The following is a 19,780-nucleotide window of genomic DNA, read 5'->3' as shown; positions in this document are numbered from 1 at the left end:
GATGTTGCCACTGGCTGATTGGGGCTGCACACCAGGAACCAGCAACACTGGCACAGCACTAAATGCAACACCAAAGCAGCTCTTTAAGAGATAGCGACTCAATCCTTCACACATAATCACAAGAGATTTATTTTAACATTTCTGTTTTTCCAAACAAGATAGATAGCCAAGCATTACAATATTAATGGCATCTTTTATTTAGAATATCCACAGCTTTCTAAAAAGAACCGAATCTAATTAGTGAGGAGGTTAGATACATTTACACAAGTTTATATCTGATCCACAATGATCAACAAGGATAATGTTTCACCAAAGGCATTTAACTGGACTGAATGCAATTTCTACATTGGAACCGAAGCAATCTAGATTTAGCCTTTTGAGGCAATTGGGAGTGAGGGGTAGAGAATGCTGGAATTTAACAAGCAATCATATTTTCCAAACACAGTTCTCTTTAGATCAAAAAGAATGCTTCAATGCAATGCTCTTCCTTAAAATTTAATGAGTGAACATGAGCTCACGATGTACAACAACCTACTCAATTCCTTAATTTTGTCACAATATCACCTTTATCTCCTTCACTTATCTAACTGAATGCAGTACCACCGACACTGAGACAACCTATTTTAATATTAAGTACTGCACTGCCTCCTGAATCTGATATGGTTAGAACGTGACTTGCTATCAGTTGCGCGTGTACAGTTGGTCCTCTGTTGCTGTCGGTCTCCAAACCTGCTGCCCAGTGTAACTAGTGGAAAATTCAGAACAAGGATAAGTGAATCCTGTTGCAGAGATGCTTCCACTGAACACAGATGTGGCACCCCTAACAGAGTAGAAAGCAGGAAATTAAGACCTGCATGCAGCAATTCCACCCTGGAAAGCCTGTGCAAACTGAAGAGTCAAGAAAGGCACCAGTTCAAATTACTAGGATGGTACCCTATCTGTACTAATGCTTTGTCTTTCAGCACATCATTAACATATTGTTTGCCTTTGCTCTATGACCTTCTGGTCAGCTATTCTGTGACCTTGTCCTATCAATACCTCTTTTGTTATCTCTTGCCCCACCCCCACTTTACTTGCTTAAAATCTTTTACATTTCTTATATTTGCCAGTTCTGAAGAAGGGTCACTGACCTGAAACGTTAACACTGCTTCTGTCTCCATAGATGTTGCCAGACCTGCTGAGTATTTCCAGCACTTTCTGTTTTTATTACTGATTTTCTATTTTTATATAAAAAGCTAGAAACGCTATAGTAATGGACCGTGAAACAGGCCTGAACCAACCTAATTTAGTCTCTGATATCAGGCTTTTTCTTGTTCCCTGTGCTCTCCACTTCTGACTTTTTCACCACTACACTCTCTCCCTCTGGAATATCCTGCCAGGCTCCCACCTCACTCATCTTGATGAGCACTAAGAAAGAATAAACCTCCTTAAAATTCTTCTCTTTGACTGCGACTTTAGATGCCCGCTCCCCACCTCCCCCCAACATTTACTCTCTCTTTTATCCTTTTTGCACTCATGAGAAGCATTCACGGTATTAAGCCATGAAGTATTCCTGCATCTGAGGATTGCTATAGAAATGCAAGGACTTCTTGTAGTAGCAGAAAGGTAGCAGCAGCACTATGATTGGCTGGAGCTACCCTTGGTTAGATAGAGAGGAGTCAGCCTATGTTCTTGTTCCTGCTCACTATTCAGCAACCTGGGCTGGAAATGCACATTGAGACAGGATCAAGCTCAGTGATACCGTAAGAGTCAAATAGCTGATACTCATTATCAAGACATGCACATGAATAGTTAACTAAAGCTTCAGCAGCAAAAACAAAATAAAAATGGGGAAAAGAAACAAATGAAACAGAAAATTCTGCATGACCCAATACTAAAACAACGCATGATGAGTCTCGGCCAGCTGAGACAGCAGTTGTGGTCAGTAGTGTCGTGGGTAGGTCGGTTAGACTGTGAAGGTGGTCAGTATGCAGGAGCTTTAATGTGAAGGCTCCTTTAATTGAACTTAATTTTAATACAAAATAAAGTAAATTCCATAAAATCAAAATTAAGTTGCAATTTGACAGTCAAAAAACTTAAAATAGAAATTTATAATTTATAGCATGAAATTAAAACCACTTTATACAGTTGAATAAGATACTGGAGGGCGCCCATTATTTGTGGAACCCGAACAAGGAACTAATGTCTTCAGGAGGGCGAGAGAGAAAAACTGAAGAGGAATAAACATGCCACTACTTTTATCTTACCACTTAAGGTTCGGGAGCACAAGACAGAAACAATATCTCAAAGTGAGAAACAGCTTTGCTCTCTCTTATTGCTCACTTTCAGTGAAATACCAGAGGCAGTTGTGCTTGACATTCATCAGTTCAAGAAGAGAGTGCTGAGTAGATTATGAAATTAGAGAAGTACATTTGTCAGTAAGACATTTTGCATAAGATGTAAATAACTGCCGAAACTCTCATTAACAGACTAGGCTTCCATTCGGGACTCCAGTACTGAACTGAAAGGGTTGACTTTTGTTCAATCAGCCAGCCACTGGACTCCCTCAACTGGGGTGGGGGAAAAAAAAAATCAACAAGATTCATTCCTGATCGTTATCCACTGGGATTTGCTGAAATGGTGATCGCATTGACAGTTGAATATCTCGCAAAGAAAAGAATAGCCAATTGCACATGGCATTTCAGTGCTAAGAACTTGTATCTTTAGAAACAAAAGGGAAAACAAAGAGACCTAATCACCCAAGTTAATTGATCTCAGGTAAACCCATGAAGGAGGGAGTGCAAAAAAAAGGTTTTTGTTCCTGATCACAAGTGATAACGACTGAAAAAAATATTCTTATGCTCTTTAGAGTATGTGCAGAGGCCACAAGCAGCTTCGACTATGACGTTCCCTTTGTGGAACTGCCCCAGAATGACCATGAAGGTTTACACATGAAAAATGACTTCTGTATGGCATGAAGGCCTAGCTTTTGTTGACATAAAAATGGAATCCTATCCCAGCAATAGCCGTCTCCTTCCTTCAAGAGAGCAAGTAAAAAGAAAATCCCACAATGTAACATTTAAAAGCCTGCAGTTTTTGATGCTGCGGACTGTATTCTAAAATAACAAATTCAGTTCCTTTGTTGGAAAAATGCAGCCATGAAAGTTTTGACAAGATGCTCCCAACAATTAAAAGTACAAATTGTAGAAATTTTGACACAGGGTAAATCACGGGAAAGTTGGCAAAAACATTCAAACAGCACCTGGCACATGCTGATGAGTATCCACAAAATCTAACAGTCTTACACCAATATACTAAGTGGGCAGAAAGCAGGACCATAAACTGTAATCAAATGGGACCTGTAATTAATTCCTTTTCAAAGTTGACAGTAATATGCCCAACGTCCCTTCTGGTAGGACAGCGGCGTAAATGGCATTGTTTTTAGAACTTGACCCAGTACTTTAAACAATGCCACCTGCTCAGAGTTTCAATAGTCATCACATGCAGATTATTGAATTCTGTGAACATCTACTCATTTCTAGGGAATTAACTGTACTGAGATCTGATGTAAGCAGTGTGTCACATGCTACAGAGCAGACTGTTATTTACAACCAGCAAAGGTTCAAAGGAGAAGTCACTTTTACAGCTAAATGGAAGAAGTATGCTGCAGTGACACATACAAAAAAAAATTATTCTTTAACTCCAGCTAATGTAGATGTGTAAGAGTGAGAACCAAGTTAGAGGAGAATCTTGACCTAGTTTGGTTGGCTTTAAAATTCCCAAGCAATCACCTGCTTTGCCCATAGTCCTTTTAAATGTTTCATAATTACTAGCTATCTTAAAAAACAGTTTTCATAGTATCACACAGCACAGAAAGTAGCCATTCACCCCATCATAACTTGCCGGCTCCTTGGTAGAGCTATCCAATTATTCCCACTTCCTTGCTCTTTAATCAAAGCCCTGTAATTTTTTTCCCCTTCAAGTATTTAGTTTTTCCCTCTCTTCAAGCTGGTGACTCTTGCTGGGACAAGTTTTACCCAAGTTGGCAATATCAGATCATCCACTCTATTAGACTCTAATACAACATCAGATGGATGGTCAAGATGGGCAAGAAAGCTATCCATCCTATGTCATCACATCAGTCTCTCTTACTCCCAAAGTTCACCTATTCTTCATTCCTATCCCTTAAAAAGGTCACCTTTTGTAACTAGTGCCAAATTGTCCTATTAGCACTTTCAAAAGAAAGAACTCACATTTGTATAGTGCCTTTCATGTCCAAATGATATCCAAAAGTGACTCATAGCTAATGAATTACTTTTGAAGTGTGGTCACTGTTATGTAGGCAAACATAGCAGTCCATTTGTGTACAAACAGAAATGAGGTAAATGACTAGTTAGTGGCCTTGTTAATTGAGGAATAAATGTCCAGAACTCCTGAAGAATTTCTATGTTCTTACTTGAAGAATTTTTGCCCCTCATCTCCTAAAGGTGCTTTTGCATGGAGGAATACAGCTCAACACTCATGTCCAAGTAGACATTCTTCATGTGTTGTCCATAACCCCTTGTTATTTATTTACATGTTTATTAAAACACGTACATTAAATGGCCTGGCAAACCTAACTACTAAATAGATTGGTTTCATACAACTGTGACTAAGATTTCAAGCCCCATTCAGTGTCAGCAGTGACTCAGTGCAAGCACTGTCACCTCAGAGTCAGAAGTATGTCAAATTCAAGTCCCACTCCAGAGACAAGTAGAAAATCGAGGTCAATACTCAAGTGCATTGCTGAGGGAATGCTGCAGTGTCAGAGGTGTCATATTTTGGCTGAGATGTTAAAACAAAATCCCAACTGCCCTCTTAGGTGGATGCAAAAGATTCCATAGCACTAACTCGAAGAGTAGGATAGTTCTGGCTGGCATCCTGGCCAATATTGAATGTTCAACCAAAATCCAAAACAGATCATCTTGTTATTTATCTCATTGCTGTTTGGGGGACCTTGCTTTGTTTCTTACATTACAACACTCAAACGTACCCAGTTGGTTGTGATTTGCATTGAGATAACCCGAGGACATGAAGGTGTTATATAAATACAAGCCTTTCTTCCCAATGAATTTCTTGACTGCTGGATAAGGTGAGAGCCTATGAAGTTGCACCTTATTCTTCAGGAAATAAACTTCTAGTGCTATTTAGGGCGGCACAGTGGTTAGCACCGCAGCCTCACAGCTCCAGCAACCCAGGTTCAATTCTGGGTACTGCCTGTGTAGAGTTTGCAAGTTCTACCGGTGTCTGCGTGGGTTTCCTCCAGGTGCTCCGGTTTCCTCCCACAAGCCAAAAGACTTGCAGGTTGGTAGGTAAATTGGCCATTACAAATTGTCCCTAGTATAGGTAGGTGGTAGCGAAATATAGGGACAGGTGAGGATGTGGTAGGAATATGGGATTAGTGTAGGATTAGTATAATTGGGTGGTTGATGGTCGGCACAGACTCGGTGGGCCGAAGGGCCTGTTTCAGTGCTGTATCTCTAAAACTAAAAACTAAAACTAAAGTCATAAGATGATATCAGATAAGCAAACAACGGTATTAAATTATCAGATGAGCATATAATTAGCATCACATTTGCTAAGCAGTCCACCTTCACCCTAACTGCTGACACACATAGGGCGTGAGCATCAAGTGGAAGAAAACAGATAAAACCTACTACAGGTGAGTTGGTGACACAGCAAATCTCTGTTGACAATTTCCCACATCCTGCAGTTCAATCTCAAACATGTTGTCAATGGGAGGTGCAGAATGATAGTACTCAAATGGAACAGAAGAGCAAAAGTAATTAAACCTGTGGGTGAGTGGCACTGGCAGACATCTTGGAATAGGTCACGTGCTATTCATCTTCTTTAGGCTAAGAATTATCTTTGATATTAAGAACATGAAAAAAAGACATGAAAACCTCCATTTGATTGCTTACCACCCTGGACCTAGAGTTCCAAATTATTCATATTTGTAAACCAGATAAGAACAGAACTGAGCTCAACTGTGATGCCCTCTGAGGTAAAATAGCCTGCAGACAATCACTGACTCACACATGAAGTTTTGAGTTTGGGCGAGGTATTAGATGGGTAAAATTGTCTGTGGACCGACAGTTCAATGAGAGTCAATGCCAGTAGAACCTGCATGCAGTGAGAATCAGTGTTCTTTGTACCCATAGCCAAACAGTCTGTCTGTGCAAGCATACCCCGGTGAAAGTCAGTATCTGGGGGCCCATAGCCCAATGAGAGTGTCAGTGTCTTCAGGAAAGGAGGGGGGGGGGGGGGGAATCTAAGCGAAAGAGAAGGCAAGGGCTTTAACTGACACACAGGACATGAATATACCTTTAATAACACTGTTCCTTTGCAGTAGCTACTATTATTTAAGTAATGTTAAATTGCATTCCCAAGGCAAACCTTCAGAAGTTATGTATCTTTTTACAAAAAAGAACTCTTGGGAAATTCTTTCACTAATAGGAACTCCTTGCAACGTCAGTGAGAATCAAAGCATTTCCTTTGATGACTGGTCACTATTTCAAAGTGACTGTATTTCAAAGGGCTTTGTGAGTTGCCCAATAGAACCACTTCAATCTCTTCGGTAGTGCCAAGGTTCACAAACTCACCTAATGGAGTGTTGCTGGCATGTGCTGAGTATAATGTAACACTGTGAATTAGGTGTCAGCACTCTCACCCCAGGCACATGCGAAACACTAGTTGCAGGTGAACCTGTGAGAACCTTTAGTGTTCAATTAAACCAACTGAAACTGTGACTTACAGTAAACTGCAAGAGTGCTCTGTGCGTCCCGAGGCACAGGGGATATCAGGCCAGTTGCAGCACACTGGCAACCACATCAGCTGAGATCAGCTCACACAGCACAATCTTTATTCTTATGACTCCATGAAGCACCTTGGGACATTTTTCTACATTGAATATGTGCTACTTTGTTTTCCTTTCTTTAAGAGGTGCTATATAAAAGCATATTGCTGCTGTGGAAGTTTTAAAGATCCAAATCTGCAGGTGTTGCCTATTTATGGTGAAAAATGTCTACCAAGAGCGACTATGGAAGTAACATTGTCTTCAGTTTAAGTGCGAGTGGTGTTGGCTGATGTGGATTGTCTATAGTTAACAGTCCTCTTCAGAGTAGACAGACTGAAAACTATTCAGCTAACAGCTGAGATTCACTTTTTCACAAGACAACCAATCATTACGATAACAATGACCTCCTCAAACTGAGCAAACACACTGAGCACCAGTTTTTGCAAGTCACATTCACTGCATTATGGCACAACAGCACTGCAAGAACAGACAGATGCAGATGACCAGCCTGGCTTCAAGCTCTAGGCTAAATCACATCCAACTGTCAGGTTGGCAATTCCAAGAAAAATCAAAGCTACTAGCTGGTCCATTTTTTTTCTCTCTCCCTATACCCATGGCCATGCACAGCAGAACTGAGCTCCAATTTTCTGAATCAGCTTCCAACAAGAAAGTTGATGCAGAAGACAATACAAATGTAGGAGAGCTGCACACAGACATCAGTTTGGTACAAATCTCCCAAAACACATTTAATATAAAAGCACCTTGTATTAGGAAATTTCTATGACAGCCTGATAAAACTTCAAAACTACACCTGCACAAGCTTGTGTAAGCATAGACATTTGAAAGCTGCTATTTTGCAACTACCTTGTTCAGTAATGATGCCTTTTTCTTGGGAAAGGTATATGAGCTGGTGACAGCAAAACCATGGGCCTGCTCTGCCATTCAATTAGATCATGGCTGATCTACACCTCAACTTCATTTTCTCACCTTTGCACAATATCCGTTGGTACCCTTAATGAACAAAAATCTATCTAGTTCAAATCTCGAAAGTTCCAATTGGCCCCCATCATCCTTTTGGGAGAAGAGAATTCCAAATTTTTACGATCCTTTGTGTTAATGAGTGCTTCCTGACTTCACTCCTGAATGAACTACCTCTAATGTTAAGATTAAGCCCCCTTGTTCTTGATTTCCCACCAAAGGAAATAGTTTCTTCGTATCTACCTGATCAAAAATTTCAAAAAAATTTTGAACACCATATCTCACTCCAAATAGCTGTCTTATAGATGTGCGTCAAAATGTCATCTTTGGCCCCTTGAACCTTTTCTGGCAGTTCCCAACAATGACAGCTGGGTTTGCAATGTCGCAAAACCACCAGAACAAAACCTTCACTAGCCCCCAAATGATCTTTACACCCAAGAATGTAGTGCTTCAGAGATCAGTGAGTTAGACAATTTATTTGCAGCCGTCTCTTAAAGAGTCTGATGTCTGGAATCACAAAGGTGGCCATCATTTCCAGGCCGAGCAAATTTAACATGCTGAGGTTAAATCACAGAGGAATCAGTAAAAACTGCAACCAATGGGCCACAGCAAAGTTTCCTGACTGGGGCCATGGAAAAGTGACCTAAGCCTTCCTGCACCAAACTTAAAGGTGGAGGGAAAATCTGGAAAACTAAGACCATGACAGGGTGTTCCAGTCAATCTGGCACTGAGTCCAAGCCCTGTTTTGGTTAGATCAGCGCAGGTCTATGGAAAGCTCAGTGCTCAGTTAAGTGCCAGAGGCACATTCAGTTCAAACACTGGGGAAGGTGATGACTGCAAGGACTGCCTGAAGCTAATCTTTTACAGGCTTAGTGATGTGCCATTGACAGAAACATCAACACAAACACTCCAGAGGGCTGAGGGCAAACAACCAACATCAAGTTGATACATGGAGCATAGAACCTTGTTGCACAACTGCCAGTCGATGCAATTACTAAAACACAAATCTGTTGATGAAAGCACCTGAAGGAGCTTAAAATGATACATGAATCCTTGTCCTCAGGGCTCAGATATCCATAGCACAGTACTGGCACTGCCTCTGCACGTACTGACAATCAATACTTCAAAAGTAATATTTTAAAAATGTTAAATTGGAAGATGTTTTTAAAGGCTATTTGTAACCAAATAAAACACCAGAAAAAGGTAAAACAGTACAAGTTATATCCACCTGAGAAAAAGCTTACAATCGCTGAGATGTTTGGAGCACCGTCACACTCCTTTATTTAGTTTAATCTGTGGAAGAGCTCACAGCATCTTTTCATTGCTAAAACCAGTTCCTTAACCACACAACAGAATTAGAGATCTCTGTTTTCGTGCTTCTCTGATTGCAGCATCAGGGTAAGGGAGCCATTTTCAGGTGATATTGGAGAGTTGGCTCATGGACATCACTCTCCCATAGTGGGAATAAAAATGTAAAGCAGCTGAGTGCTTTAGCCAGCACTTAGGTTCACAGCTATATATTCCAAAGTTAAGTTCCCATGTCCTCCTGTGTGAGGAAATGCTAAGAGACTAAGTAAATCTTTCAGGTGACATCGGAGGGGGAGAGGACTATGGTAGAGAGAAGGGCAGAAACAAAGGGAGAATCATCTTTGAGCCACTCTCACATGAATCACAGCAGCCAACGTCAGCCAAAAACACACAACCCCTTCCCATAACAGTTAGAGTGTGGCTCACAAAACCAAGGAATGGGGAAAAACAAGGAGGAACTCATCTTATTTAAAACAGAAATGAGCAATGATCAGAAGTGTGCACAAATCAAGGACAGAAAACTTGATACAGGGAGTGGTACCCATTTGTCATTAAAAACACACTCCCTACCCAAAAACATATCTGACAGTTAATTAATTGAACTAGTTAATTGAAAGCACTTCCTGAGAGGGTGGTGGAAGCAGATTCAATAGCAGAGAGAACCAGCACGGACATGTCAGGCCGAATGGCCTCCTTCTGCTTGGTAACCATTCTATGATTCTAGTAACTTTCAAATGGTAATTGGATATATATTCGAAAAGGAAAACTTTTCTAGGGATTTGAGGAAAGAGCAAGGGAGTGGGACTAGCTCTTTCAAAGAGCTGGCACAGGCACGATGGGCTGAATACCCTCTTTCTGTGCACTGTCATTCTATGATAGGCCAGTAACAACGAACCCTTGATAATTCAGAGGAAATAACAGGAGACTATGGGAAACTCACTAAAATCAAATCCCTGTTCATAAGCAGCTAAGTGGCAGACTTAAGATGAGAACTACAGAGGTTCAGTAGCATATTCATCCAAGACCATTTAGCAGTGGACCTGTGGGGAGTCTATATGAACTATGAGATGAGACGGGGATTCTGAGCATTTCCCATGTCTGTTAGCACCAGCTCACGAACTGCTGCTGATTAGCCCAAACTCAAAGGGAAAAATCTGTTTTTCACAGCGCTGTGAGGAGTGTGCCAGGAGCCACACTTCTCACAGTATGCGTTCTATCTTGCCTGACTGATAAAGATACTGAAGAGTCGCAAATTGTCGAGACATTGCAACTCACAGTCTGAAGGTTTAACACAATACAATGCTTTAACAGTGTAACAACAACCTGTGAATGTACTTCAGAGCAACTTAATGATAATTTTGTTTGACAGACTCTGTTCCCACAGTACACTATATCCTGGTCCTTCTTCAAAAGACTTGGGTAAGCGGGAAAATGTTTCAGAATTTTTTTTTTAAACTTTGCACTCAGAACTTCAGCTTGAAATTGGAAACAAATAGTGCTTAAAAAGTCAATTTGATGCCAACTTCCGCAGTATTAATAATAGTTCTATTGAAATATCCTTGGGTAGAGGGATTCAACTTCCAACACCTTTGAATGCTACATGTAGATATGAATTGTGATACTGTCATGAGTATGTGGTTTCTAAGATCTGCCTGAATGCTGATCTACGGAGCCATTCATTGGCACAAGAAAAAGACAATGAAAGCTTTCAGATCGCCCTTAAGAACCCAACTCGTTCACCAAATCTTTCAACCCAGGGAACCTGCCATCCCTACACATGACTCCAGTCCCACACTATGCGAGTGGCTCTTGATGCCCTCTGAAATGGGCCAACAATCATTCAGTAGTAAAACTGCTCCAACAACTTCAGCTCACCACCACCATCTCAGGGAAATGATGGATGGGCAATAAACGTGGTCTTACCAGCAGAACCAACATCCTGAGAAACAAGTTTACAAAAGACTCCCAAATCACCACTTGTCACTAACAATGCAGCAGCTCAGAGCAGGGTGAAAATCCAAAAATGAAAAATCTTAAAGAACCGGAAAAAAATATAAAATTTGAATATCTTACAGATGAGTTACCTTAGGATTCCTTTTCAGCACATGCAGCAGGCAAGAGGATGGGAAACACTTTACGTTGCATTTCAATGTTTCCTTTTAAACAACCAGGTTCCTAGCAATTTTTTTCTCCTTTATACTTCGTTGCCCTTTTGGCAGAAACATCAGAAACATTTCCAGGGAAGAACCCTTACATTTTGTTTAGCATTCAACAACCTATAATGGATACAATTTTAACTTCTAATCATTCCACAGTAGTAACCACTTGGGAGTTTTGAAACAATACCACACAGGTGAAGTGCAAGACATAATGTTGCTATGTTGTAGTACAGTAAAATCAGGTATGACCTACATCAGGTGCCTTTAAATTGGTATTGTTTTAGTTTAGAATTTGGAATCCACAAAGATAAATCTGGCTGCTGCATCAATCTGCAGACTTGAACACCAAAAAAAAAGGTTCTGCCGAACAATAAGGAAGCCAGATTTAGCAGTGTGAACAGCACAGTCTGGCATATGGATTTTGCTCTAAAGTAATATTTTTATAAAAATGGATCAACAAGCTCAGTGTGCCACTTCTTAATGGTTCTATATGACGGGATGCACATTGTTAGAGGCCACTAGTGAGAGAGGGGGGAAACTGGGAAGGTGGATGAGGCATATTGGCTCTCTTGCCTAATGCTGTCTGTTTTCCTGCTGCGTTCTATCATTGAGGGGGAGAAGATGGTCCCTACTCCTTTCAAACAGCGGAAAAAAGTTAAAAGGCTCTATGCTCGGAAACGAGCATTAACTTTTTTTTAAAAAGCCTCAATTTGGGTTGGTGATGGGTACATAAGGCACAATGGAAGCAAGGGGCGAGCAGGCTGGCAACCACAGAGGAGCTAGTAGCTTAGATTGGAGACAGAATAATACAATGCAAGGTTATGACAGTGAGCGGACAGGGAGAGGCTCAATGTGTCATAAACAAAACACTTTGTCTTCAACCAATGGTAGGGGAAATTCACCTGTGGTGTATAAAGAACTTATATTGGACAGTGCTCAAGTTTTCTGATCAAAAATAAAAAGTTTATAAAGCGCCTTCCACAACATTAGAACGTTCCAAAGCACTTTACAGCCCAAGTATATTTTGAAGCATCGTCATTGTTGTAATGTTGGAAACGTGGCAGCTCCCACAAAGAATGACCAGATAATCTGTTTCAGTGATGTTGGTTGAGGGATAAATATTGGCCCGAACCCCTCGTTCTTCTTTGAATAATGCCATGGGATCTTTTATGTTTGCCCAAGAATAGCAATCGGAGCCTCAGTTTAAGGTCTTAACCGAAAGACAACATCTCCGATAGTCCCTTCTCGCTGCAATGCATTGTCAGCCTGGATTATGTGCTTAAGTCTCTGGAGTGGGACTTTGATCCATAGCGTTTTGACTCAGAAGCGAGGGAGTGAGGCTAACATTTCAAGATTGCAGAGCCAAAAAAAGAAAAACCAATAGGGTGTCAGGAAACACGGAGACATGTGCGACCTCATGACAACTTTGTGGAAAGTCTGAGCCTCAAAACTACAGAATGTTGGATTTATTTTTTAATATTTGTTAACCACAACCTTGCCCTCCCACATCCCCAAATGAGAGAGGGAGCTGTACATATAAAATATTTTTCGGCTCATTTCACTTGTATTTTCCTTTAAGGGAAATGAATTTATCTGTGCAAGCCCAATATCAGGTGGCACTCCACAGCTTCAGGATATAAGAACATAAGAAATAGGAGCAGGAGTCGGCCATATGGCGCCTCAAGCCTGCTCCGCCATCCAAGAAGATCCTGGCTGATCATCTATCTCAACACACTTTCCCGCCCTATCCCATACCCCTTCGAGTCCAAAGATATGTCGATCTCATCCTTAAGTATACTCAATGACTAAACATCCACAGCCCTCTAAGGTAGAGGATTCCAAAGATTCACAAACCTGAGCGATGAAATTTCTCATCTGAATCTGAAATGGCCAATCCTGACACTATGACCCATAGTTCTCGATTCTCCAGCCAGGGGAAACTGCCTCACAGCATTTACACTGTCAAGCCCTCGAAGAATTTCATACATTTCAATGACATCACATCTCATTCTTTTAAACCAGAGAATATAGGCCCGTTCTACTCAATCTCTCCTCACAGCTCTCTCAGTGCAGGAATCAATCTACTGAACCTGTAGGTAAGGAGGCCAAGAGCTTCACACGAAAGGGGAGAGGTGAAAAATGGACAACTCTCAGTTGATTAGGAAAGTCAACTTCGAAACACTCATAGGTTTTAGCTCAGGATGCAAGATAAATCCAGCCTACAGCTACTGTCAGCTGAGCATAAAGAAGAATTGGAGCTGCAGCAGAGTGTGCATCTGTTCAACCATCACCAGAGATAAGAGACAATGTGAAAGAAAGAGCCTGGAGGGGAAGGGAGAGAGAAGGCAAAAGGAAAGATAACAAAAATGATTTTAATTATCTCTCTCAATGCGCTGGTTATCACAGTCTGCCTCATGAAAAATGGCTCTTCTTTTGCCAGACAGTTCTCAGTTATTGTGGCATAAATTTCTTCTAAAGTTCTGAAGAATGACAACATGCGCCAGAGTACTGAATTCCCAGTGGGCCTACATCCAGTGTTAGCAAACAAAATCAAAAATTTCTTACCTTATTTCCAGCTTCATCTACTGAATTACTACCTGTTTAATAAAAAGGTCGGGGGGGGGGAGGAAGGAAGGAAAAAAAATGCATTAATATTTGACAACAGCAAGCAACAATTAGATGTTTGAAAAACACACAATAAGTTATAGTGGAGATATTTTATACAATTAATAGCTTTTTGACTCAATATGCACTACCAAAAATAAAATTCAGCATGATGCTTATTTTCATGCGAAAGGATCCATGAATCTGGTTTGTTTTTTTTGGGAACAATTGTATTCAGATTACACAGTCCTGGTCATACTGTAAGAAGTGGACGCTTTTAGTCAGTTATTACCACCAGTTGGAATTCTTGCCATATTCTGTAGTCTCTCTTTATTGCTTAAGTCCACTTGCTCTTAACTGGTCTTTAATTTTTGAAAATCTTTTCAGTGAAAAGTTTTAAGCTACGCCATTGGGTAAAGGCACCCACAGACTCTCTCTAAATCAGTGCAGTGTGCAGCCACACAAATGAGGAAGATCAAATGGTTTGGTTCCACCAGACAGAGCAAAGCAGTGAAGGTGCTGTTATTAGTCTGATTGTTGTTAGGCTAGCAACTGACCGCTATTAAACAGGGCGCAGAAGCTTGCGCGTATCTGGGGGGGGGGGGGGGGGGGGCAGTGTCAGGGCCATTCTGTGCTGGATCCTGACTATGTCTGGCCAGGTTCTGGCTCAGCTGCCATGTCTTCCAACATGAGAATGACTTGCCAGCACTTGCTGTCTAGGCTTACACAAGAACAGCTGTCAGTTAGGCAGTGTACCTGGCTGCTGGCGTTGCAGAACTGCCCCCTCAGTGTGAATCAGCGCCTTCACGAGAGAAGGGGAGGGGAAAAGAAGCAATGCAGAATGGTCCCGATGTCAGTATTGGAGGTATCTGCGTTGCCTTTCACTGCAGAGGTTAATTGGCTCAGCGGTTTTACTGAAAAGCAATATTTACATAACACGTTTTTACTGCAAAGTAGCAAACATAAACACACATGTCTAAGTGACAAAAATAATTACTGCACAGCTTTCTTGATGATGCTGCCAAAACACTTGGGTTTTTTTGAGTATAAATAAAAGTGTTAAGCAAAACAAATTGGGAATTCAGCAAAAAAAACTTCAGTCATGGGGACTCAGTTGAGTTTCAACAAAACCACCCCGACCCTTTAAAATAATTATATAAATTTCCTACTCAGTACTAGGTTGGTTAAACTCAAGGATTTTTAAAAATTTGTATAAGGGGCTAAGAAGAAGAAAAGGGGCGGCACAGTGGCTAGCACCGCAGCCTCACAGCTCCAGGGACCGGGGTTCGATTCTGGGTACTGCCTGTGCGGAGTTTGCAAGATCTGCCTGTGACCGCGTGGGTTTTCGCCAGGTGCTCCGGTTTCCTCCCACAGCCAAAGACTTGCAGGCTGGTAGGTAAATTGGCCATTGTAAATTGCCCCCAGTGTAGGTAGGTGGTAGGGAATATGGGATTAGTGCAGGGTTAGTATAAATGGGTGGTTGCTGGTCGGCACAGACTCGGTGGGCCGAAGGGCCTGTTTCAGTGCTGTATCTCTAAATAAAAATAAAAAAATAAAAATAAAAAATAAAAATGTGTGGTGTTTTCCTGTCTGTTCTTTATCCTGTGATTCCTCCAGTGTGTGGGGGCCGGCGAGAACAGAATCTCTTTCTCAGGCTATGCTTGCAGCTGCACCTTGTTAATTAGATAATTGGCTTAAACCAGTTTTCAGGGGCTCGAGTCAAACAGTATAAAAGTGGGCCATCTTACAGTGCTGACTTGGGTTGCATTAGCGTGCTAAAGTGGGAGTTTTGTGACTGAGGGAGCAAGGAGCTCCTTTCATTTCCTACCTGTCCTCAAAGAGCGTGAGGGGAGCAGAGAGTTTCCACAGAGCACAGCTGACTGCTGAGTAAGTCCTGGTGGGTATTTTTCAAACTGGATTGAATTGTAAGTTATTGTTTTAGCAAGACTTAGTTGATTTTTTTTAATAATAGTTTTCTAAAGTTTTAAATTTAAAGGGTTTAGTCATGGCAGGAGAACTTAAAGCTGTGGTTTGCTCACTTGCTGCATGTGGGAATCCGGGAACATTTCCAGTCCCCAGAACCAGCATGTATGCAGGAAGTGTGTCCAGCTGCAGCTCCTGGAAGCTCGGGTTTCAGAGCTGGAACGGTGGCTGAAAACACTGTGGAGCATCCATGAGTCTGAGAGCATCATGGATAGCACGTTTAGAGAGGTGGTCACACTGCAACTGAAGGAACTTGAGGAAGGAAGGGAACGGGTGACCACCAGGCAGTCCAAGAGAATCAGGCAGGTAGTTCAGGAGTCCCCTGGGGTCCCGCTTGCAAATCGGTATTCCATTTTGGAGGCTGAAGAGGCTGGTACCTCCAGGGAGTGTGGACAGAGCCAAGCTTCTGGCACCACAAGCAGCCTGTCTGCACAGGAAGGGGGAAAGAGAGGAAGAGCAATAGTAATAGGGGATTCAATAGTCAGGGGAACAGATAGGCACTACTGTGGCCGTCAATGTGACTCCAGGATGGTGTGTTGCCTTCCCTGGTGCCAGGGTCCGGGATGTCACTGAACAGGGCATCCTGAAGGGGGAGGGTGATAAGGCAGAGGTCATGGTACATATTGGTACCAATGACATAGGTAGAAAGAGGGATGAGGTCTTGCATCAAGAATTCAGGGAGTTAGACAGCAGACTAAAAAGCAGGACCTCTCGGGTTGTAATCTCTGGATTACTCCCAGTGCCACGTGCTAGTGAGTATAGAAATAGAAGAATAGCACAGATGAATGCGTGGCTTAAGAGTTGGTGCAGGAGGGAGGGTTTTAGATTCCTGGACCACTGGGACTGTTTCTGGGGAAGGTGGGACCTGTCCAAGAGGGACGGTCTACATCTGAACCAGCGGGGGACTAACATCCTTGCTGGCGGATTTGCTAGTGCTGTTGGGAGGAGTTTAAACAAATTTGGCAGGGGGAGGGGATGCAGACTCCTAGCAGAATAGGGACACAGCTAAACACAGGAAAGCAAACAAGTCAGAGGGAATACAGTGGAACTAAGTTTCAAGGGAGTAAGACCAGGATGGATGGCCTCTACTTTAATGCCAGGAGTATTACAGCTAAAACGGATGAGTTAAGGGCAAGGATTGACACGTGGAATTGTGACATAGTAGCCATCACAGAGACATGGTTGAGGGAGGGGCAGGATTGGCAGCTCAATATCCCGGGATATAGAATCTTAAGTCAGGACAAAGGAGGGAGTAAAAGAGGAGGGGGCACTGCAATATTAGTTAAGGAATCAGTTACTGCAGTAAGGAGAGATGACATCTTGGAGGGGGCAGCAAATGAAACTTTATGGGTAGAGTTTAGGAATAAAAAAAGGGACAGCCACATTGCTAGGTGTTTATTATAGACCCCCAGATAGTCAGCAGGAAATTGAGGAGCAAATATGTGTGCAATTCGCAGAGGTGTGTAAAAATAATAGGGTAATTATATTAGGTGATTTCAACTTTCCCAACGTTATGCAACATTACGATGCATTTTGGAAGATCCAATTCAAGAGTGAACTATACAGTAAATGGAAAAGTCCTGGGGAAAATTGATGTACAGAGAGATTTGGGTGTTCAGGTTCATTGTTCCCTGCAGGTGGCAACGCAGGTCAATAGAGTGGTCAAGAAGGCATACGGCATGCTTTCCTTCATCGGACGGGGTACTGAGTACAAGAGTTGGCAGGTCATGTTACAGTTGTATAGGACTTTGGGTCGGCCACATTTGGAATACTGCGTGCAGTTCTGGTCGCCACATTACCAAAAGGATGTGGATGCTTTGGAGAGGGTGCAGAGGAGGTTCACCAGGATGTTGCCTGGTATGGAGGGCGTTAGCTATGAAGAGAGGTTGAGTAGGTTAGGATTATTTTCATTAGAAAGACGGAGGTTGAGGGGGGACCTGATTGAGGTGTACAAAATCATGAGGTATAGACAGGGTGGATAGCAAGAAGCTTTTTCCCCCCAGAGTGGGGGATTCAATTACTAGGGGTCACGAGTTCAAAGTGAGAGGGGGAAAGTTCTTTACGCAGAGGGTGGTGGGTGCCTGGAACGTGTTGCCAGCGGAGGTGGTAGACGCAGGCACGATAGCGTCTTTTAAGATGCATCCAGACAGATACATGAATGGGCAGGAAGTAAAGAGATACAGACCCTTAGAAAATAGGCGACATGTTTAGATAGAGGATCTGGATCGGCGCAGGCTTGGAGGGCCGAAGGGCCTGTTCCTGTGCTGTAATTTTCTTTGTTCTTTTTGTTCTATTAATTGGGATAGTCATCATGTTAAGGGCTTAGATGGAGTGGAGTTCTTAAAATGTATACAGGAGAACTTTTTAGCTCAATATATAGAGGATCCAACAGGGGAGGGTGCAGTGCTGGACCTAATTCTGGGGAATGAAGCCGGACAGGTGGTTGATGTTTGGTGATAGCGATCACAACATGGTACAATTTAAGCTTGTTATGGAGAAAGAAATAGACAAGTTGCAAAAAAAGGTTTTGGATTCGGGGAGAGTGAATTTTAGTAAAATAAGGCAGGATCTGGCCAAGGTAGACTGGAAAGAGTTACTTGTTGGTAAATCTACAGAAGAGCAGTGGGGGGCATGCAAAAAGGAAATGGGGAGGGTATAGGCCCAACATGTTCCCTCTAGGGTAATAGGTAGGAGCAACAAGCCCAGAGAACCATGGATGACCAGAAACATTCAGGGTACGATGAGTAGGAAAAGAGAGGCTTTTAGCAAATACAAAGAGAGCAAATCAATGGAAGCATTAGTGGAGTACATAAAGTAGGATGGAGCTTAAGAAAGCAATTAGGAGAGCAAAGAGGGGACATGAGAAAGCTCTGGCTGGTAAAAATGGGGAAAATCCCAAGATATTCTAAGTATATCAATAGGAAAAGGATAACCAGGGAAAGAGTAGGATCCATTAGGGACCAAGGGGGAAATCTGTGGGTGGAGCCAGAGGACATTGGTAGGGTGTTAAAATGAATACTTCACATCTGTCTTCACCCAAGAGAATAACGAAGTAGAAATGGAACTGAGAGAGAGACTGTGAGGTTCTTGAGCAAATTGTCATAGGGAGTGACGAGGTATTGGAGGTTTTGGCAGGCTTAAAAGTGGACAAATCTCCAGGTCCGGACGATTTGTATCCAAAGATGCTGTGGGAGGCGAGGGTGGAGATTGCAGGGGCTCTGACCCAAATTTTTAATTCCTCTCTGGCCACCGGGGAGATGCCAGAGGACTGGAGAACAGCAACTAAACTAAACTAATGTGGTCCCACTATTTAAGAAAGTTTGTAGAGATAAGCCAGGGAACTATAGACCAGTGAGTCTCACGTCAGTGGTAGGGAAACTATTGGAGAAAATTCTGAAGGAGAGAATCTATCTGCACTTGGAGGGGCAAAATTTGATTAGGAATAGTCAGCATGGCTTTGTCAGAGGGAGGTCATGCCTAACAAATTTGATTGAATTTTTTGAGCATGTGACCAGGTGTGTAGATGAGGGTAGTGCAGTTGATGTAGTTTACATGGATTTCAGCAAAGCCTTTGACAAGGTCCCACATGGGAGACTTATCAAGAAAGCAAATGCACATGGGATACAGGGTAACTTGATAAGGTGGATTCAAAATTGGCTTAGCTTTAGGAGACAGAGTGATGACAGACGGCTGTTTTAGTGACTGGAAGCCAGTGTCCAGTGGCGTACCACAGGGATCTGTACTGGGTCCCCTATTGTTTGTCATTTATATAAACTACATAGATGACTATGTGGGGGGGTAGGATCAGTAAGTTCGCGGATGACACAAAGATTGGCCGAGTGGTTAACAGTGAGGTTGAGTGTCTTGGGTTACAGGAAGATATAGACGGGATAGTCAAATGGGCAGAAAAGTGGCAGATGGAATTTAACCCTGA

The 19,780-nt window shown here is 42.3% G+C and overlaps 1 protein-coding gene across 1 annotated transcript in view; it reads right to left on the bottom strand.

Moving 5' to 3' along the window:
- Nucleotides 1-19,780, bottom strand: part of timm50 (translocase of inner mitochondrial membrane 50 homolog (S. cerevisiae)) — a 168,605-nt gene that overhangs the window by 118,591 nt on the left and 30,234 nt on the right. Inside the window, exon 2 of the mRNA XM_068019158.1 lies at nucleotides 13,825-13,856. Coding sequence (XP_067875259.1) covers nucleotides 13,825-13,856 — 32 coding nt within the window. The remainder of the gene's footprint in view (nucleotides 1-13,824; nucleotides 13,857-19,780) is intronic.

Source organism: Heterodontus francisci, chromosome 40 (genome assembly GCF_036365525.1).
Source record: "Heterodontus francisci isolate sHetFra1 chromosome 40, sHetFra1.hap1, whole genome shotgun sequence".
Classification (NCBI taxonomy): Eukaryota; Metazoa; Chordata; class Chondrichthyes; order Heterodontiformes; family Heterodontidae; genus Heterodontus; species Heterodontus francisci.
The sequence above is the reverse complement of the archived record's forward strand: the minus strand, read 5'-3'. Positions and strand labels throughout refer to the sequence as shown.